We start from the raw sequence: 21,712 nt of genomic DNA on the forward strand, positions 1-21,712 counted from the left end.
ACAAGATGTTACCCAAAACCCCATGTTACCAGAACCCCTTGTTACCCAAACCCCATGTTACCAGAACCCCATGTGACCAGAACCCCATGATACCCAAAACACCATGTTACCAGAACCCCAAGATACCCAAACCCCCATGTTACCCAGAACCCCATGTTACCCAAAACCCCATGTTACCCTGAACCCCATGTTACCAAAACACTATGTTACCCCAAACCCCATGATACCCAAACCCCATGTTACCCAGAACCCCATGTTACCCAGAACCCCATGTTACCCAGAACCCCATGTTACCCAAAACACCATGTTACCCAAACCCCATGTTACCCAAACCCCATGTTACCCAAACCCCCATGTTACCCAAACCCCCATGATACCCAAAACCCCATGTTACCCAAAACCCCATGTTACCCTAAACCCCATGTTACCAAAACACTATGTTACCCCAAACCCCATGATACCCAAACCCCATGTTACCCAGAACCCCATGTTACCCAGAACCCCATGTTACCCAGAACCCCATGTTACCCAGAACCCCATGTTACCCAAAACACCATGATACCCAAACCCCATGTTACCCAAACCCCCATGTTACCCAAACCCCCATGTTACCCAAACCCCATGTTACCCAAACCCCATGATACCCCAAAACACCATGTTACCAAAACCCCATGTTACCCAAACCCCCATGATACCCAAAAACACCATGATACCCAAACCCCCATGTTACCCAAACCCCATGTTACCCAAACCCCAATGTTACCCAAACCCCCATGATACCCAAAAACACCATGTTACCAAACCCCCATGTTACCCAAAACCCCATGTTACCCAAACCCCAATGTTACCCAAACCCCCATGATACCCAAATCCCCCATGATACCCAAATCCCCCATGTTACCCAAAACCCAATCTAAGAGACACTAAATAAGATAAAGAATCTAAGAGACACTAAATAAGATAAAGAATCTAAGAGACACTAAATAAGATAAAGAATCTAAGAGACACTAAATAAGATAAAGAATCTAAGACACTAAATAAGATAAAGAATCTAAGAGACACTAAATAAGATAAAGAATCTAAGAGACACTAAATAAGATAAAGAATCTAAGAGACACTAAATAAGATAAAGAATCTAAGAGACACTAAATAAGATAAAGAATCTAAGAGACACTAAATAAGATAAAGACAAAAGCAGAAAGCAATACATTCTGGAACAGATTACTGAGCTACTCTCTTAAAATAATCAAAATCCCAAGTTAAGTTTAATAAATGAAGACAAAAGCAAAAACCAAACATTCACAATACTGGAACATGAAACAGACGTAATTGAGCTACTCTCTTAAAATAATTAAAAACCGATTGTTATCGAATTCCCATGTTAACAAAACAACATGTTCCCCCAAACCCCATGTTACCCAAAATCCCATTTTTCCCAAAACCACATATTACCCCAAACCCCATGTTACCCAAACCCCATGTTACCCCAAACCCCATGTTACCTAAAACCCCATGTTACCCAATCCCCATGTTACCCCAAACTCCATATTAACAAAACCCCATGTTACCCCAAACCCCATGTTACCGAAACCTCATGTTACCAAACCCCATGTTACCCAGAACCCCATGTTACCCAAACCTTATGTTTCCACAAATCCCATTTTTCCCAAAACCACATATAACCCCAAATCCCATGTTACCCCAAACTTCATGTTACCCAAAAACCCCATGTTACCCAAAAACCCCATGTTACCAAACCCCATGTTACCCAAACCCCATGTTACCCAAAAACCCCATGTTACCAAAACCCCATGTTACCCAAAACCCCATGTTACCCAAACCCCAATGTTACCCAAACCCCCAAGATACCCAAATCCCCCATGTTACCCAAATCCCCCATGTTACCCAAAACCCAATCTAAGAGACACTAAATAAGATAAAGAATCTAAGAGACACTAAATAAGATAAAGAATCTAAGAGACACTAAATAAGATAAAGAATCTAAGAGACACTAAATAAGATAAAGAATCTAAGAGACACTAAATAAGATAAAGAATCTAAGACACTAAATAAGATAAAGAATCTAAGAGACACTAAATAAGATAAAGAATCTAAGAGACACTAAATAAGATAAAGAATCTAAGAGACACTAAATAAGATAAAGAATCTAAGAGACACTAAATAAGATAAAGAATCTAAGAGACACTAAATAAGATAAAGAATCTAAGAGACACTAAATAAGATAAAGAATCTAAGAGACACTAAATAAGATAAAGAATCTAAGAGACACTAAATAAGATAAAGAATCTAAGAGACACTAAATAAGATAAAGAATCTAAGAGACACTAAATAAGATAAAGAATCTAAGAGACACTAAATAAGATAAAGAATCTAAGAGACACTAAATAAGATAAAGACAAAAGCAGAAAGCAATACATTCTGGAACAGATTACTGAGCTACTCTCTTAAAATAATCAAAATCCCAAGTTACCAAAACCCCATGTTACCCAAACCCCATGTTACCAAAACCCCAAGTTACCCAAACCCCAAGTTACCCAAACCCCATGTTACCCAAACCCCATGTTACCCAAAACTCAGTTACCCCAATCCCCATGTTTCCCAAAACCCTGTGTTACCCCAAACGCCATATAACCCCAAAATCCATGTTGGCAAAACCCCATGTTACCCCATGTTACCAAAAACCCATGTTACCCCAAACCCCATGTTACCAGAACCCCATGTTACCCAAAACCCCATGTTACCCAAAACCCCATGTTACCCCAATCCCCATGTTACCCAAAACCCCATGTTACCAAAACCCCATGTTACCAGAACCCCTTGTTACCCAAAACCCCATGTTACCAGAACCCCTTGTTACCCAAACCCCATGTTACCAGAACCCCATGTGACCAGAACCCCATGTGACCAGAACCCCATGATACCCAAAACACCATGTTACCAGAACCCCAAGATACCCAAACCCCCATGTTACCCAGAACCCCATGTTACCCAAAACCCCATGTTACCCTGAACCCCATGTTACCAAAACACTATGTTACCCCAAACCCCATGATACCCAAACCCCATGATACCCAAACCCCATGTTACCCAGAACCCCATGTTACCCAGAACCCCATGTTACCCAAAACACCATGATACCCAAACCCCATGTTACCCAAACCCCATGTTACCCAAACCCCATGTTACCCAAACCCCATGATACCCCAAAACACCATGTTACCAAAACCCCATGATACCCAAAAACACCATGATACCCAAACCCCCATGTTACCCAAACCCCCATGTTACCCAAACCCCAATGTTACCCAAACCCCCATGATACCCAAAAACACCATGTTACTAAAACACCATGTTACCCAAATCCCCCATGTTACCCAAAACCCCATGTCACTCTGGTGGTAAAAAAAACTAACTAAAAGAATAATGGTGGTTGCAGTCACTCGTTTTAGATTTCTTCCAAGGTTCTAGAAAGATAAACTAATTCTGAACTTGTTATTCAAATTAGAATCACTTCAGGTTTGTCACAACATTTTAAACACCAGTCCACTGCTGACCATCGATTTAAAACACAAAACTGACCTAAGATCAGCATGTAGGGTCAGATTCATTCTCCTCCTACTCCGTCCCCTGGGCTGCTCTCTCCTCTCCCGGTCCAGCTTCAGCTCTGGAGCTCAGAGAGACCATCTCCATGGCATTGACATCAAGATCCATGCTGCTCACCCTGTTCACTCTCTTCTGCCTCCTGGTGGGCTAGGGAGACACAGCACCAACAGTCAGACATTTACTCTCTAGTATCTCCATTCTCTCCCCCTCACCCTCTCACCCTCTAGTTTAAATGACTTTTAACGTCTGAGTAAATGTCTTTACCTTGTAGTACAGGTAGGAGGTGGTGATGGATGTCAGTAGGATCAGCAGCACTACAACGTGTCTGATGATGAAGGCTGGCAGAGGAGAGGCTGCAAACAGAAACACCTTTGATGAGGGGACTGATCATCATCACATAGATCTGTGGGAAATCTGTCAATGACAAAGTTATAAGTCTGGTTCATGTTCAGTTACCTGTGATGGTGAGGGAGAGGAGCTCACTCTCAGAGGAGAAGTTATGAGAGAAAACATAATTGTCATAAACACAGCTGTAGTTCCCTTGGTGGGAGTCATCTGCAGCAGGGAAGAGGAAGGCAGCAGAGTGATTGACAGCTGGCTGGATCTGGGTTCTGTTGGAGCCGGTGAACGTGAGGAGGAAGGAGCCTCCTGGGTACTGTGGCTGAGTGGAGCAGGTGATGGTGAAGTTGTAGCCCCTGAACATCTCGGGCCCCTGGTGGCCCCTGAAGACCCCTCCCATTGGGTCAGTCAGGAAGATATCAGGCTGGACCAGGAGATCTGTAACAATAAAAGAGAACAAGAATAACCTCTTCAACTAGTTTCCTATAGATATGACAATAACATCAGCATGTAACAGTGCCAGCCACCCTCCCTCACAGGGAAACATGAGTAGTGGGCCTACAGTCACTGAGACAACATATGTAGCTCCTCAACTACTTTCCTCATTTAGATGTGACAATAACATGACATGTGACAGTGGTAGTGAGTAGAGACGTTCACTGAGATTACACTCATATACAAAAGCATTCTGGGATATTTAAGTTGTATTTGATTCCTACTTGACTGAGTGATCTATTTAGTAAAGCAGACTGACAAGTTAAACAGTCATCATGAGAGGTGCAGAGGAAGTTGTATGAATGAAGGAAATCAGTTGAATATAATTATAATATGTTATTACCTGAGCAGATCACTGTGAGTCCAGGACGGAGATCATACGTTCTTATACACTCCCTCAGTACAGACTCAGACCCAGAACAGAAAACTCCAAACCCTCTAGTGGTGTTTCCAGGTAGTTCTGAAACAGTGGAGCCACAACCCAGCTGTCTACACACTACTACAGCTACAGCCTCCTGTTTCCAGTCTTCAGCTCCCACAATCCTCCACTCTCCCTGGTCGTACCGCTCCACTCCACCAGCACAGCGACTGCCTCCTCCCACCAGCCTCACATCATCAGGCTCTGAGAAAAGAAAAGAGAGAGACAGTAATCTTACTATTTTCTCACTAAAACACACCTATATTGTTTCTCATATTCTTCACTCCAGGTGAGAAACAATGTTGATTGAGTGACAAACTGTTTCTTACCTGAGCAGGTGAGTCCAACAGCATTACCAGGTAGGCAGGTGTTGTTCTCTCTGTCTGAGGTGTCACAGTCCAGGAGAAGGGACTCATTGCCTTTACACTGGAACTCTTTATCCCAGGTCTGACCCTCACCTCCTCCATAGAGCCCCCCCTGTAGAGCTGCAGGAGCCCCACAGCCAACATCCCTACAGACTACCTCTGCATCCTGCCGGTCAAAGTCAGCTTCACACACTGAGGCCCAGGACTGATTGGACTTCACCTCCACTCTCCCAGAGCAGAGACCAGCTCCATCCACAAGCCGCACAGACTCTGGAGAAAAAGAGTTGGTTGAACATTCAATCAGTTTTGTTGATGACACTGTCAAGGACTAAACACAAATATGTTGGATAAAAGATAGTAGTTTGCTACATTTGATACTGTAAGAGGTAGAAATGGGTTCTTAGTCACTCAGGATCGGGTTGGGAATAATACAGGCAGGAGACAGGAATAAGTTCACTTCACTTTATAGAAAATAAACAGCTGGACATCCATCAGGCAGCTTCACTTCAGTACCATCTGATCTACAATGATCTGCCCATGAACATCTCCCATAAACCAATATGACAAACACAAATATAATGTTTAAATACATCTGACATCTCTCCCTCTATTTAAATTAAATAAAAACACATAAAACATGATACATGGTAATATTGTATAATGTATAAATACATCTCTCAATATGACCAGTCTCTTACCTGAACAGATCACATGATGATAATATCTACCATCACAGAAACCAGCTCTTCCTCCTATGATGTCACACTGTCTAATAGAAGACTCATCTCCATAGCAACCAAATAGTCTGACTCCTCTTCTTCCATCTTCAATCAGAGGTCCTCTAGATTCAGCTACAACATTCCCACAGTTCAGCTCTCTACACACAACCTTGGTCTCTCTCATCATGTCCCACCACCTAGTACATACACCTGTCCACTCTCCTCTGTAGAAGACTTCCACTGTCCCAGAACAGGAAATGGTCCCATCCACCAGTCTGACTGAGTATTCAGCTGTAAACAGCAGAGAGGAAAACACAGTGGTGAGGACAGATGATGACAGTGATTCTGTTATTCTAACAGCAGTGATGCTTTGTGGTTGACAAGTATTAGTAGTTCCATAAAACACTACTTGTTATTGGGTTTTAGAATGGTTTGTATGGACACATGAATTTCTCCATGTGGGATAATAAAGTTGACTAATATTGAACTGCTATAATCACTGTAGATTTATACTCTACCTACCTGGTGGACTGACGCTTTGAGCCTGGAGATCTGAGGAGAAAGAGAGAGAGAGAAACAAAGGAGAAAGGGAGGAGTCAGAGGAAGAGAGAGACAAAGGTTAAATGAACATCAACATGACCTTTCATGATGTGATGTGGAAGACAGGCTTATCGTTGGTATGGTGCAACAACACCCATGTGTACAAACACTATATATACAAAAGTATGTGGACACCCCTTCTGTAAAGTTTGGTGGAGGAGGAATAATGGTCTGGGGTTGTTTTTAATGGATCGTGTTTGGCCCCTTAGTTTCATTGAAGGGATCTAATCTAATCGCTACAGCATACAATGACATTCTAGACTATTCTGTGATTCCAACTTTGTGGCAACAGTTTGGGGAAGGCCCTTTCCTGTTTCAGCATGACAATGCCCCTGTACACAAAGCAAGGTCCATACATAAATAGTTTGTTGAGATCGATGTGGAAGAACTTTACTGGCCTTCACAGAGCCCTGACCTAAACCCCATTGAATACCTTTAGGGATGAATTGAAACGTTGCCTGCGAGCCAGGCCTAATTGCCCAACCTCACTAATGCTGTTGTGGCTGAATGGAAGCAAGTCCCCGCAGCAATGTTCCATCATCTAGTGGAAAGCCTTCCCAGAAGAGTGGAGGCTGTTATAGCAGCAATGTTCCATCATCTAGTGGAAAGTCTTCCCAGAAGACTGGAGGCTGTTATAGCAGCAATGTTCCATCATCTAGTGGAAAGCCTTCCCAGAAGAGTGGAGGCTGTTATAGCAGCAATGTTCCATCATCTAGTGGAAAGCCTTCCCAGAAGACTGGAGGCTGTTATAGCAGCAATGTTCCATCATCTAGTGGAAAGCCTTCCCAGAAGAGTGGAGGCTGTTATAGCAGCAATGTTCCATCATCTAGTGGAAAGCCTTCCCAGAAGAGTGGAGGCTGTTATAGCAGCAATGTTCCATCATCTAGTGGAAAGCCTTCCCAGAAGACTGGAGGCTGTTATAGCAGCAAAGGGGGGGACCAACTCCATATTAATGCCCATGATTTTGGAATGAGATGTTAGATGAGCAGGTGTCCACATACTTTTGGTCATGTAGTGTACATTCCCCTTCCATGCAAATGTGTAACTCTCTTTGCAGATGAGATTAAATCTAATTTAATACATTTGCTTTTGTCAGTTTTTTAAATCATTAATTTCAGAGGTCAGGGGTCAAGCTGAGCCGGACCAAGAGTGGAAAAGGTTGCTGGTTATGATGACATCACTTGTGACAAGTCAGTAAAGACAAGATATTCAGTTGGCTGCATGTTAGTCTGTCAGCCCTATCTCTGTTGACATCTCACTTTCTCTCCACGCCTTCTCTATCTCTCTCTGTTCCTCTCTCTCTCTTCCTGACAGATAGCATCAGACCTGTTGCCTTGGTGACAGACCTCTATCATCTACACCCCCCTTCTCCTACTCTAACATCAGACCAATATAATATATAATATGTCAAGCATAAGTAGTTCCATAAAACACTACTTGTTATTGGGTTTTAGAATGGTTTGTATGGACACATGACTTTCTTCATGTGGTATAATAAAGGTGACAAATATTGAACTGCTATAATCACTGTAGATTTATACTCTACCTACCTGGTGGACTGACGCTTTGAGCCTGGAGGTCTGAGGAGAAAGAGAGAGACAGAGGAGAAAGGGAGGAGTCAGAGGAAGAGAGAGGCAGAGGTTAAATCAACATAACATGACCTTTCATGATATGATGGGGATGACAGTGGTATGGTGCAACAACACCCATGTGTAAACACATTTGCCATCTCTCCTCCACCCTCCTCTCTCCTCCACCCTCTTCTCTCCCCGACCCTCTTCTCTCCTCCGCAAATCTCTCTATCCCCTCCCTCCCATCATCTATACTCTACCCTTCTCTCTCCTATCCTCCACTCTCCCCCAAGATGGCGTAGCAGTAAGTCGTCCTGTCGTCCTGTCCCTGTATATATCGCTTCTTTTTCATTTTTTTTTACATATTTTTCTTCGCATACCTCTTTAAAAACATTTTGCTAAACCTAAGCTTCCAAATACTCTCCTGCAACCCGCCTCACCCAATGTAGCTATTTTTCCTAAAGTATTTATATTTACTTCGGAACCAGAACCCCTCAACTGAAGCTAGCCAGCTAACCACCAGCTATGCTAGCGGTCTTCAGCTAACCGGTCATCAGCTAACCTTTAGCCCGGAAAGCTCTCGCCAGTTCGAACAACGCGACTCTAACCAGAGCACAACGGACCTATTTATTTTTCATCCCTGGATTCCCACCGCAAACGGAACATTTTTCAGCTGGATCTTCACAACTAGCTATCTAGCTAAACTGCAACCCCGGATGATTACCCCTGGCTAAGCGCTTCCACCCACTTAGCCTGAAGCTAGCCCGGCCAGAGCAGCTACAATACCCGGGCCCAAGACCAGTCAATCGATGTCACCGCATGAAGAGGAATAAACAGTCTCACCCCATCGCGACGTCCCCCAACGGCTAACTCTCTAGCCCTCGCTATCTCCCTGCTGCTAATTCGGCCTGCTAACTGCTAGCTTGTCTAGCTCCGGTCCGCTAACTGCTACCTTGTCTAGCCCAGGCCTACGAACTGTTAGCTTGTTAGCACAGGCCTGCTAACCGTCTGACTCGCCGCGTCCCAAACACTCTCTGGACCCATATTTACTTTCTATCTCTTTTTGATTTTTAATTTGTTTATACCTTCCGGAAACCTGCCTCACCCAATGTGATACGGAAACGCTATTATTTTTAATTTTTTAGAACACACTCAAGAACCTCCAGACGCTAACCAGCTAACTAGCTACAAGCTATTCAGTCATTGTTAGTTTTTTTAACCTGGATAACACTCGCCAGTCCAGCTTCCATGCCCATCCACCGCTGCCCCCTGGACACTGATCTCTTGGCTACATAGCTGATGCACGCTGGACTGTCCATTAATCACGGTACTCCATTCTGCTTGTTTGTTTTATCTGTCGGCCGTTGCCTAGTCAACGCCATTTTACCTGCTGTTTGTTGTGCTAGCTGATTAGCCTCACCTACTGTTTTAGCTAGCTTTACCAATTCAACACCTGTGATTACTGTATGCCTCACTGTATGTCTCTCTCAAATGTGAATATGCCTTGTATACTGTTGTTCAGGTTAGTTATCATTGTTTTAGTTCACAATGGAGCCCCTAATTCCACTCTTCATACCCCTGTTACCTCCTTTGTCCCACCTCCCACACATGCGGTGACCTCACCCATTACAACCAGCACGTCCAGAGATACAACCTCTCTCATCATCACCCAGTGCCTGGGCTTACCTCCGCTGTACCCGCACCCCACCATACCCCTGTCTGCGCATTATGATCTGAATATATTCTACCATGCCCAGAAACCTGCTCCTCTTATTCTCTGTCCCAAACGCTCTAGGCAACCAGTATTGATAGCCTTTAGCCGCACCCTCATACTACTCCTTCTCTGTTCCGCGGGTGATGTGGAGGTAAACCCAGGCCCTGCATGTCCCCAGGCACCCTCATTTGTTGACTTCTGTGATCGAAAAAGCCTTGGTTTCATGCATGTCAACATCAGAAGCCTCCTCCCTAAGTTTGTTTTACTCACTGCTTTAGCACACTCTGCTAACCCTGATGTCCTTGCCGTGTCTGAATCCTAAAGTAATGTCATACTTTCCAGGTCCATACCCAAACAGTTCGAACTACTAATTTTGAAAATTACTCTCTCCAGAAATAAGTCTCTCACTGTTGCCGCCTGCTACCGACCCCCCTCAGCTCCCAGCTGTGCCCTGGACACCATTTGTGAATTGATCGCCCCCCATCTAGCTTCAGAGTTTGTTCTGTTAGGTGACCTAAACTGGGATATGCTTAACACCCCGGCAGTCCTACAATCTAAGCTAGATGCCCTCAATGCTTAATGCTGTTGTGGCTGAATGGAAGTATGTCCCCGCAGCAATGTTCCAACATCTAGTGGAAAACCTTCCCAGAAGAGTGGAGGCTGTTATAGCAGCAATGTTCCAACATCTAGTGGAAAGCCTTCCCAGAAGAGTGGAGGCTGTTATAGCAGTGATGCTGTCTGGTCCAGGAGAATATCACCTGTGATGCTGTCTGGTCCAGGAGAATATCACCTGTGATGCTGTCTGGTCCAGGAGAATATCGCCTGTGATGCTGTCTGGTCCAGGAGAATACCACCTGTGATGCTGTCTGGTCCAGGAGAATATCACCTGTGATGCTGTCTGGTCCAGGAGAATATCGCCTGTGATGCTGTCTGGTCCAGGAGAATATCACCTGAGATGCTGTCTGGTCCAGGAGAATATCACCTCTCACAATATTGGGACGGCAGGGTAGTGGTTAGAATGTTATGTAAGGATCAGACTGTATAGGCTATATTACATGTATTTAGTGTATTATTGGGGCAGCAGCCTAGTGGTTAGAATGTTATGTAAGGATCAGACTATATAGGCTATATTACATGTATTTAGTGTACAGTGGGGCAAAAAAGTATTTAGTCAGCCACCAATTGTGCAAGTTCTCCCACTTAAAAAGATGAGAGAGGCCTGTAATTTTCATCATAGGTCCACTTCAACTATGACAGACACAATGAGAAAAAAAATCCAGAAAATCACATTGTAGGATTTTTAATGAATTTATTTGCAAATTATGGTGGAAAATAAGTATTAAGTATAAGTAATAAGTATCACTGGTTAGCGGACAAATCAGGTTGTAGGTGCAGTTGAAACTAACACAACTAAAAAAACACATGGAAATGGGAGATATATTTTACCTCCCTGGTTAGAGGACAACCTGCAGAAGACAGTCAGCTACATTTTGGAGAGATGCATTTACATTTAGAGGTCGTTAAACAAAGGAACGCAACACTTATTTTTCATCACTCATCGATATCATGTTGAAATCATTTGTGTGAGAGTGTGGAGATGAGGTTGTCCCGTTAAAACTAACAGCTCAAAAACCACATGGAATCTGGGAATAATGTGTACATCAATTGGTTAGAGGACAACTTGTAGAAAACATCTAGCTACATTTTGATTCAAGTGGGTCACCAATGCTGTAAGTGTAACACAGCTCTTTTTGTGTTAGTCACTTTCTGTTATATCATATAAATATCACTCTTTCAATTCAGAACCTGGATTTTCCAGCTATAAGGTTTCTCTCCTGTGTGTGTTCTCTAGTGTACAATCCGATGGCTAGATGTAGTAAAACTATTTCCACATTGATCACAGCTATAAGGTTTCTCTCCTGTGTGAATTCTCATGGTACTTTTAGTGAATTTGATCTTAAGTAACTCTTCCCACAGTCAGAGCAGCAGTGAGATTTCTTCCCTGTTGGTCTCCACTGGTGTTTCTTGAGGTGTTCTGATCGGGAGGGACTCTTCTCTGCCTCGTCAGCTTCATGATGTTGTTGAGGCTCCCCAGAGGATCCACGATAGTCACATCTCTCTCCTGTGTGAACAACAAGTCAGACAGATGGTTAAAGGCCCACAACAGCAGAAATACACTGTAAAAGGTGATGCCAACAGCGTAGCCATGATGTTGTACAACAATTGACGTCTGTAATGAATGTTAAAATTACTTGACAATTGTCTAAAGACAGTCAAGTGAGCAACAATAGTCATATTTTGTCTTGTTTTCACATTAGTAGTAACATCGATGATTGTAGGCTAGAAATAAGTTATTACAGTTGCTGAACCCCTAATCAGTGTGCCAGACAACCTTTGGTCACCAATATAGGCCCCTTTCTGTGTTTGCTAAAATAGGCGCACGAGGGCAATGAATTGAATGTGAGAGTGGTTACATTTCTCCAGCCCCCATCCCTCAGCTGTTTACCAAAACCAAGTCTCAGGGCAGCCATTTGGTTGCTGTTTAAATCCTAGGTTGTCCCTTTAAAAAAGCCAAATCAATCGATCAACCAACCTGCAGTTCAAACAATAACAAAGATGTCATTCCACCTGTTTTGGTAATAAGATGATGGATGGGTCTGGAGAAATGTAACTACTCTCAAATTCATAGACAGACCTACGGATGCAAGGACTGACCATCCATGAAATCAACATGATAGTGTTAACCATGTTGAGGCTCTACAGTGTTGATCTACATTGTATCTAAACATTGGCGTAAAAAAATCTTATTTGGGGTTCTGATGGGGTACAACAGTTGAACTAAGCTCATGAGGTATGTGTTATATTCTTCAAGAATCAATGGCTATAAATAATATAAATGTAGCAATTACATATTTCCCCTTTAACACCACACATCAGTTCAACAACTGCAGAGTTTGTGCCTCTGTTTTTAAGACAGTACTTACTAGTGTTAATCACGGCCCGGTTTCTCAAAACCATCTTACGGCTGAGTTCACCGTTGGAACCATAGGATGCGTTAAGATGCGTTGGGGAAACCGGGCCCAGATGTCCAGTTTCCTCCTCTTCGTCCTCCTCCTTTTTCGATGTGACAGTCATCTCCCCCTCTTTAACTCCATAAACTGCATCCTCCTCTTTCACTCCATAAACTGCATCCTCCTCTTTCACTCCATAAATTGCATCCTCCTCTTTCACTCCATAAACTGCATCCTCCTCTTTCACTCCATAAACTGCATCCTCCTCTTTCACTCCATAAACTGCATCCTCCTCTCTCTCCGCTTCCTCTTCTTTTACTGTAACATCCACCTCCTCTTTCACTCTGAACGAGTCTTCATTTTCTTTCACTGAGACGTCTTTCTCTTCTTCTTTCACGGGAACAGCCTCACCCTCTACTTGTTTTTGTATTGTAAAATCCTTCTCTTCCTCCTCCTCTTTCAGGAGAACTTCTTTCTCCGTCCAGAAGACCTCCTCTTCTTTAGCAGGAGAGTAGCTTAGTGAACTTATGGTCGGAGATGTTCGCTAGCTAGCATTAGCAACTAGCCTAGTTCTAAGCTAATTTATCAAACCAGCTAGCTGACAAACAACATAATTATATAATTAAATGGGCCAACAAGTACATTCGACAGAAGTGTGGTTAATACACAGCGACTAATATACACCAAAACAGTGTAAAGAGAGTGAATGTTGTAGCTATGTTTGCTATAAAGCTACCAAGGTGTCTAACTGTTGTTGTTGTAGGAGCGTCCCGTCCACTAGATTATACGTCACACTGGCAGCATCGCCTGAACCTAAAAGACGCACATCGCCATCTGCTGACTGGAGTGGATAACGCAGTTGAGGAACCAAACGTTTATTTTTCATATAATTCATAAAAGTGTAATATTATATTAAGTCGTTCAAAGAGAAGTATGTGTTGATTGATTCGTTTTTAATGAGTGAGAATTTAAAACAAACTTTAGACCCACTACATATTTACATTGAACCATAGTTCTGACATGGATCATTTTGACCCCAGAGGCATATCTTTTATCACAGCCAAAATGTGGTTCATTCAATTCATCCTGTTTCATGACTTTGTCAATCAACTTGTTCTTAATACATCTAAATCCTGGTTTAGTGTTTCTGTATCAATAAGGACTTTTAACAAATTCAAATCCTTTGGAGTCATTTTGACACCAGCCAAAAGCACCTTTGATAAATAGGACGTTTATTTCAAATCAAAATGAAATCACCATTTTACCATTTTAAAAACATGTCAATAAATTCACAACACACTGTGTCCTCAGTCACCTTGTCCCAGAGAGGTTTACATGGTTATCAAAACATCACACCAGGGGCCTGTTGCACAAAAGTAGAATTAAGACATCCGGGATAAATGACTCAGCTGAGCTCAATGAAGCCAAAACATGTGCGTCCAGGCTTAATTGGTTGCACAAAGACCAAGCCAGGATGAGCAGACACGGATTCATTAAGCCAGGTGAAACCAATCCTGGATAGGTGCGCGCTCACGGCTCACTCAAATAGACCCCGCCACAGATCACAGATTAACTGATTTACCATGGCAACTAGAGCCGCGTACTTTTCCCCGTCGGAAGCACAAATCCTCATGGAGGCATACGAGGAGGTAAAAGATATAATTAAGAAGAAAGGCAACACCGCCACAGTGATAAAGCAAAGAGAAAAAGCGTGGCAAAGTATTGCAGACCGCCTGAATGCGTAAGTAGTGCACAATTACACACTCACCGCTCCGCTGAAACATCACAATTACAATTCAAATATTTAATTCACATCTCCAAAAATGCAGTTGTACTGTAATTATGAAACGGTTAAATTTTTAATTGAAATGCACTGCAGATATGAGTGAAATTGTGTAAAGTAACTCCATCACACTGTATAAAGCTATGATACATTTTTTGATATTTTTACTGAAAACAAGACAAAAATACCAAGTAATTTTTTGCAGTGTGACTCCATTAAATGTGTGTGTGTGTAGATTAAACATGAACGGGCCAAAACGGACATGGCAGCAGGTCAAAATCAAATACAAGAACATTCTGCAGAATGGTATGGTCCCTGACTAATATTTAACAAAGCACAAGCATATATTGTACCCAGAAGGTGCCTGCTCACACATTGTCTGTACTGTTTTAGCAGTGAAAAAGAATACCCACAGACAAGGCACGGGTGGTGGGTCACCAAAGGCTGACCTTACCCCAGCAGAGGACATGGCCTTGGAGCTAAATAAAGGCCGGCCCGTCTTAGAGGGGATCCCTGGGGGGAAAGAGACGAGCATAGGTTCCTCCCAAGATGCCACCCGCTTCATTCAAGGTATGTCCTTCCATCTCTACATGGGATACAACCACATTCATATTGAATCAATTTGGACTGTCTGACTTTGGTTTACCTATTGCCTTGCAGTGCCTGGCAGCACTGTGTTCCTGTTAGAGCCACCAGCACAAGCACCAGACGATGCTGATCCAGTGAGTACTCCATCAAAGGCATACTGTAGGCCTGGCATGTCTTGTCTACTAGCTTCAATATGAATCCGATTAAATGTGATAGGGTGAAGGCCCCAGTGCAGCAGCAACAGCACATGATGGAGACGATGATGAGGAGGAGACCATCTCTCTGGATTCCAGAAGGCATGAGGTATCATGTTAAGACTGTGAAAGTACTATTTACTCTACAATGGTGAGGAGTCCTCATCAAAATCAAAAAAAAATTCTTTTACAGGACCCAGATGCTATACAGTGGGAAAACCAGCCTGGCAACATAGTGCGTATTAATAAAAGGACACCACATCCTGCCAAATTCCAGCTGCGCTAATTGTATTGTGTTCACAGAGCTCACAAGCTATCAGAAAGTTGTATGGCAACCACCTCCGGCGCCAAATAGAACTGGCAGACATAGACATTCAGTACAAGAAGAAAAAGATGGAAAATCTTGCACTGGAGTCCGAAATAAAAAAGAGGACAATTAGGAAACTGGACCTTGAAATAAAAAAACTTGAGAGGGAGGTGAGATATGCCTTCAATGTACACTGTATGCTAACTGTAACACAAATGTATTAATCATTATTTTTCTTTCCTCCCCCAGCTCCAAGAAGATGACACAGCTCAAAATAAAAATTAGGTATATTCTCGTAAAGTCAAGTGAGCCATGACATATGAGCTCTTATTGTGAGCACACAGGACGGTGGCATCTTTCTAAGTTTTTTTAATTTTCCCAGCAATCAGTACAACCAAGTCATCGTTATAAGGCATCGCCCTCTTTTGCCCACCCCCAGCACCAGGTGTGGCCACTAGCCTATATGAAGGCCCAAAATTGTGTGTTCCTTTCTGCTCTGACAATGGCATGCCCATTCGTGCGAGATGTGGTGGATGAAGAAGCACTTGTGCTGAGGAGAGCCTTCAGGCGAGAAAGGGTCTTCAGGGACCGGTTGGACCCACTGGCCTTCCCTGATGACCATCTATATGAAAGATACAGGTTTTCTGCAGATGGCATCAGGTATCTATGCAGACTACTGGGTCCCAGGATTAAGCACCGCACTGCACGGAGCCATGCACTGAGTGTGGAGCAAATGGTTTGTGTGGCCTTGCGCTTTTTTGCTAGTGGAGCCTTCCTGTACTCAGTGGGGGATGCTGAACAAGGCCACAATTTGCCGCACAATAAGGAGTGTGTGTCTGGCTATCAAAGCATTAGCAGATGTCTTCATCTCCTTCCCTGGCCACAGAAGACTCTGTGACATCAAAGAGGAGTTCTATAGGATTGCAGGTAAGAGGATCTACAAATTACAGGACAACTGTTAACACATAGTAGGATACTCATTACTTTGTGTGACAGGTTTCCCCAATGTCATTGGTGCAGTGGACTGCACACACATAAGGATAAAAGCCCCTCAGGTGCCCATGAGGCCGATTTTGTGAATAGGAAATCCTTTCACAGCATTAATGTTCAGGTGAACATAACTTTTTGATATTGTCCATTGACGAACACTCTGCATTGCCAGTGATGTGCATTGATTGGTGTAATATTCCTCATCTTATGATTTCAGATGGTCTGCAATGCTGACTGTGTGATCAGCAATGTTGTGGCAAAATGGCCTGGCTCAGTCCATGACTCCAGAATCTTTCGGGCCTCTGAAATCTATCAGTGCCTATCACAAGGTAAGCCACACAACCCCTATTTATAACCATCATGGCTGTGTCAAGAATATCACTGTGTTTATGAGGTAGTAATGATGAGATTTTGTGTTGACAGGTGAATTCTCTGGTGTGTTGCTGGGAGACAGGGGTATGGCTGCCAGCCTTTTCTCCTGACACCTTTCACAGACCCCCAGGAAGCACAGCAGGCCTACAACCATGCCCATGCCAGGACCAGGGCCAGAGTTGAAATGACCTTTGGCCTCCTGAAGGCACGCTTTCACTGCCTTCACAAATTAAGGGTCAGCCCTGTTAGGGCATGTGATATTACTGTGGCTTGTGCTGTCCTCCACAATGTGGCCTGCCTGAGGAAGGAGAGGGCCCCCAGAGTGCCACCAGCCATGGACTGGGACAATCCGGCAATCTTCCCTGATGACGACAGTGGTCGGCTGCTGGAGGGACCAATATGTGTTGAATTATTTTAGTTAGTATGTGTGCTTTCAATTTTGGTTAAATATGTCCTGCGGTGGCAGAGGAATTTGGGTTTTTTTGGGTTCGTTTTTGACGAATTTGGCCTCTTATGATGTTTGTGCGGTATACTGTGTGTAATACAAGGCTGCAGGGAGGCTACTGCATCCATTCATTTGTCTGTTCAGTTGATGTGTATGGATTTGTCCTGCATTTATTTTAGTGTGCAGACATGCAGGGTGTGTTATATACAGACCTTTGAATGTGTATGTATCATTTTGTATAATATGCTTGGATTCTGTGCTTTCCATCTTGTAGAGTCACTGTGACTTCAGTTTCGAAAGGAGCTGATGGTTTACCTGCTTTGTTTTGTCCTTATTCAATAAAGGAACATAATGTTACACATTGTGTTTTTATATTCATATGGAATGTGTCTTTGTTTATATGACAGAGTACTAGGGCCACACTGAAGAAAAAGGATAAAGTCATACATTTATGAGGCTGGTTCTTTCTGCAGAAAAGCTACATATTGTTTTTACAGTTTTGATACTTATGACAATGTGATACTTAATATTCTGGCACATCAGCATGTCTTTGTTTATGAAACCATACTGAAGTACAATTTCACGAAATGCCCCACATCTGTCCTCCTTTAAAACAACTGGTTACAATATTATGACTTGTGTTTTTTTCCCCTCTGTAGCCCTAATATTCTATCATTTTATATATAGCCTTATAGTCTATGGGAAACTGTAAATTATCTAATGATAGCAACATCATCTAAAAATCATTTTTTATCCAAAATCATTGAAATTAATGATCACAAACGTTTAAATAATAACAGTGGGTCTAGTTATATGTGATAACAATGTATAGTGAGCAGTGAAATAACTATTGGTTTCCATTTGTGGTGACTGCTGACTGACATTAGGGATGAGATTAAATAGATCCTGGAATTTAGCCTGGTCTGGAGCAGGCTAGCTCCACAGAATAAATCTCCATGGTAATTTATACCATAACATATCCTCCTGCCCCCTATCCATCTTTAGTGCAACCGGATTACGGATCAATTGAGCCAGGATCACCAAGATATCCTGGCTTAATCCCTTATCCTAGTTTTGTGCAACAGGCCCCTGGTGCAACAAACACAAAAACAGGAAACAACCATCCACAAATCCCAACACAAAACAGGCTACCTAAATACGGTTCCCAATCAGAGACAATGACTAACACCTGCCTCTGAGAACCATATCAGGCCAAACATAGAAATAGACAAACTAGACATGTACCATAGAATGTCCACTCAGATCACACCCTGACCAAACAAAACATAGAAACATACAAAGCAAACTATGGTCAGGGTGTGACAAATATAATAAACCTGCACAGTATCTAGAACTACGCAATTATTAAATATTTACTGACTAGGAAATATAATAAACCCACACAGTATCTAGAACTACACAACTATTAAATATTTACTGACTAGGAAATATAATAAACCTACACAGTATCTAGAACTACACAACTATAAAATGTTAAAGTGAATTTAAATGCTATTTGGCCCTAAACAGACAGTCTGCCACTGTGACCGTTTGTTCAGAAGACAAGTTCTAATTGACATACCAATTAGAACCTCACACAAAATATTAACATCTACAATAGAACCAGTTGCCCTTTATGGAGGTAAACTGTCCACTAACCAATCAAGATTGTAAATACTGCATGTAGAAATCACTAATTAATATCCATCACTAATTAATACCCATCACTAAATAATACCCATCACTAATTAATAACCATGACTAATTAATACCCATGACTAATTAATACCCATCACTAATTAACACCCATCACTAATTAATACCCATTACTAATTAATACCCATCACTAATTAATATCCATCACTAATTAATACCATCACTAATTAATACCCATTACTAATTAATACCCATCACTAATTAATATCCATCACTAATTAATACCCATCACTAATTAATATCAATCACTAATCCAGAAACTACTATCCAGAAACAAGTCTTCAATGTCTATTACCACATAAAAACAAGAGACCAGCACTGAAATACCAAGAGATGAACATTGATAAAAGTCCCTTCATCCAGCTGGTCCTGAAGCTTAGTTCACAAACCACTACTAACCCAACAAAGCCTCAGGACAGAACTCAGACAGTCTGGTCCAAACAAATTATAACCAAACATACATAAATGAATGCAAACTATCTGACCACCGTGACTGATAGAAAACTGATGGACAAATTACAGACTCAGTGAGCATAGCCTTGCTATTGAGAGAGGTAGGCAGAGAGAAGACAGGCTATGTGCCCACTGCCCACAAAATGAGTTGGATACTGAGCTGTACTTCCTAACCTCCTGACAAATGTACAACGATATAAGAGACACATATTTCCCTCAGATTACAAAGACCCAAAAATAATTTGAAAAATAATATAATATTGACAAGCTCCCACAGTGTGCAATCATGTCATTTGTACTTCTACGTTTTGTTCACACATCTCACACTCTCCTACACACACAGCTGGCTGAGAGGGCCCTAGTGGAGCCAGCTGGCTGAGATGGCCCTAGTGGAGCCAGCTGGCTGAGAGGGCCCTAGTGGAGCCGGCTGGCTGAGAGGGCCCTAGTGGAGCCGGCTGGCTGAGAGGGCCCTAGTGGAGCCGGCTGGCTGAGAGGGCCCTAGTGGAGCAGGCTGGCTGAGAGGGCCCTAGTGGAGCAGGCTGGCTGAGAGGGCCCTAGTGGAGCCGGCTGGCTGAGAGGGCCCTAGTGGAGCAGGCTGGCTGAGAGGGCCCTAGTGGAGCCAGCTGGTTAGTGGAGCCAGCTGGTTGAGCAGGCCCTAGTGGAGCAGGCTGGTTGAGAGGGCCCTAGTGGAGCCAGCTGACTGAGAGGGCCCTAGTGGAGCCAGCTGACTGAGAGGGCCCTAGTGGAGCCAGCTGGCTGAGAGGGCCCTAGTGGAGCCGGCTGGCTGGGAGGGCCCTAGTGGAGCCGGCTGGCTGAGAGGGCCCTAGTGGAGCCGGCTGGCTGAGAGGGCCCTAGTGGAGCAGGCTGGCTGAGAGGGCCCTAGTGGAGCCAGGTGGCTGAGAGGGCCCTAGTGGAGCCGGCTGGCTGAGAGGGCCCCTAGTGGAGCCGGCTGGCTGAGAGGGCCCTAGTGGAGCCGGCTGGCTGAGAGGGCCCTAGTGGAGCCAGCTGGCTGAGAGGGCCCTAGTGGAGCCGGCTGGCTGAGAGGGCCCTAGTGGAGCAGGCTGGCTGAGAGGGCCCTAGTGGAGCAGGCTGGCTGAGAGGGCCCTAGTGGAGCCGGCTGGCTGAGAGGGCCCTAGTGGAGCAGGCTGGCTGAGAGGGCCCTAGTGGAGCCAGCTGGTTAGTGGAGCCAGCTGGTTGAGCAGGCCCTAGTGGAGCAGGCTGGTTGAGAGGGCCCTAGTGGAGCCAGCTGACTGAGAGGGCCCTAGTGGAGCCAGCTGACTGAGAGGGCCTAGTGGAGCCAGCTGGCTGAGAGGGCCCTAGTGGAGCCGGCTGGCTGAGAGGGCCCTAGTGGAGCCGGCTGGCTGAGAGGGCCCTAGTGGAGCAGGCTGGCTGAGAGGGCCCTAGTGGAGCCGGCTGGCTGAGAGGGCCCTAGTGGAGCAGGCTGGCTGAGAGGGCCCTAGTGGAGCCAGCTGGTTAGTGGAGCCAGCTGGTTGAGCAGGCCTAGTGGAGCAGGCTGGTTGAGAGGGCCCTAGTGGAGCCAGCTGACTGAGAGGGCCCTAGTGGAGCCAGCTGACTGAGAGGGCCCTAGTGGAGCCAGCTGGCTGAGAGGGCCCTAGTGGAGCCGGCTGGCTGGGAGGGCCCTAGTGGAGCCGGCTGGCTGAGAGGGCCCTAGTGGAGCCGGCTGGCTGAGAGGGCCCTAGTGGAGCCGGCTGGCTGAGAGGGCCCTAGTGGAGCAGGCTGGCTGAGAGGGCCCTAGTGGGACCAGCTGGCTGAGAGGGCCCTAGTGGAGCCGGCTGGCTGAGAGGGCCCTAGTGGAGCAGGCTGGCTGAGAGGGCCCTAGTGGAGCCTTAGTGGAGCCGGCTGACTGAGAGGGCCCTAGTGGAGCCCTTCCTTGACAATCGCTCTCCCCTCCACTTCTCTACCCTCCCTTCTCTCTCCCCTCCCCTCCTCTGTCCCCTCCCCTCCACTACTCTCTCCTCCCTCTCACGCTGCTCATCTCTCTCTCTCC

The 21,712-nt window shown here is 44.3% G+C and overlaps 2 protein-coding genes and 2 long non-coding RNA genes across 5 annotated transcripts in view; 2 read left to right on the top strand and 2 right to left on the bottom strand.

The window, feature by feature from the left end:
* Positions 1 to 3,391: 3,391 nt before the first annotated feature.
* The window catches only part of LOC135561679 (CD5 antigen-like), a 126,070-nt gene continuing 107,749 nt past the window's right edge, over positions 3,392 to 21,712 (bottom strand). The window contains exons 3-9 of the mRNA XM_065003412.1: positions 6,483 to 6,512; positions 5,940 to 6,251; positions 5,206 to 5,511; positions 4,802 to 5,080; positions 4,081 to 4,401; positions 3,889 to 3,977; positions 3,392 to 3,771 (exon numbers count right to left, since the gene is read on the bottom strand). Of these exons, the coding sequence (XP_064859484.1) occupies positions 3,637 to 3,771; positions 3,889 to 3,977; positions 4,081 to 4,401; positions 4,802 to 5,080; positions 5,206 to 5,511; positions 5,940 to 6,147 (1,338 nt within the window). The 5' untranslated portion in view covers positions 6,148 to 6,251; positions 6,483 to 6,512 and the 3' untranslated portion in view covers positions 3,392 to 3,636. The remainder of the gene's footprint in view (positions 3,772 to 3,888; positions 3,978 to 4,080; positions 4,402 to 4,801; positions 5,081 to 5,205; positions 5,512 to 5,939; positions 6,252 to 6,482; positions 6,513 to 21,712) is intronic.
* LOC135561683 (uncharacterized) lies at positions 11,141 to 13,637 on the bottom strand. The gene is made up of 2 exons (XR_010459601.1): positions 12,830 to 13,637; positions 11,141 to 11,967 (listed from the first exon to the last, which is right to left on the bottom strand). It is a non-coding gene; the product is annotated as an uncharacterized LOC135561683 (long non-coding RNA).
* On the top strand, positions 13,878 to 16,116 carry LOC135561681 (uncharacterized). Of its 2 annotated transcripts, XM_065003415.1 has the most exons (8): positions 13,879 to 14,597; positions 14,875 to 14,945; positions 15,033 to 15,209; positions 15,300 to 15,361; positions 15,444 to 15,530; positions 15,615 to 15,656; positions 15,725 to 15,898; positions 15,978 to 16,116. In XM_065003415.1, exons 1-8 carry the CDS (start codon positions 14,440 to 14,442, stop codon positions 16,011 to 16,013), a joined length of 807 nt encoding a protein of 268 aa, XP_064859487.1. In that variant the 5' UTR covers positions 13,879 to 14,439; the 3' UTR covers positions 16,014 to 16,116. The 2 variants fall into 2 exon arrangements, with proteins under 2 accessions (XP_064859486.1, XP_064859487.1); XM_065003414.1 differs by having other exon boundaries at positions 13,878 to 14,597; positions 15,725 to 16,008.
* Positions 16,156 to 18,164, top strand: LOC135561686 (uncharacterized). Its single transcript, XR_010459604.1, has 3 exons — positions 16,156 to 16,655; positions 16,936 to 17,047; positions 17,142 to 18,164. It is a non-coding gene; the product is annotated as an uncharacterized LOC135561686 (long non-coding RNA).

The sequence above is a fragment of the Oncorhynchus nerka genome, linkage group LG18 (genome assembly GCF_034236695.1).
Source record: "Oncorhynchus nerka isolate Pitt River linkage group LG18, Oner_Uvic_2.0, whole genome shotgun sequence".
In the NCBI taxonomy this organism is placed as follows: Eukaryota; Metazoa; Chordata; class Actinopteri; order Salmoniformes; family Salmonidae; genus Oncorhynchus; species Oncorhynchus nerka.

Excerpts from the sequence above, each read along its gene's own strand:
- LOC135561681 (XM_065003414.1), top strand. The coding sequence starts at position 14,440 with ATGGCAACTAGAGCCGCGTACTTTTCCCCGTCGGAAGCACAAATCCTC. Across the intron at positions 15,531-15,614 it reads TGGATTCCAGAAGGCATGAG|GACCCAGATGCTATACAGTG; the intron begins GTATCATGTTAA and ends ATTCTTTTACAG. Across the intron at positions 15,657-15,724 it reads AAAACCAGCCTGGCAACATA|AGCTCACAAGCTATCAGAAA; the intron begins GTGCGTATTAAT and ends TTGTGTTCACAG.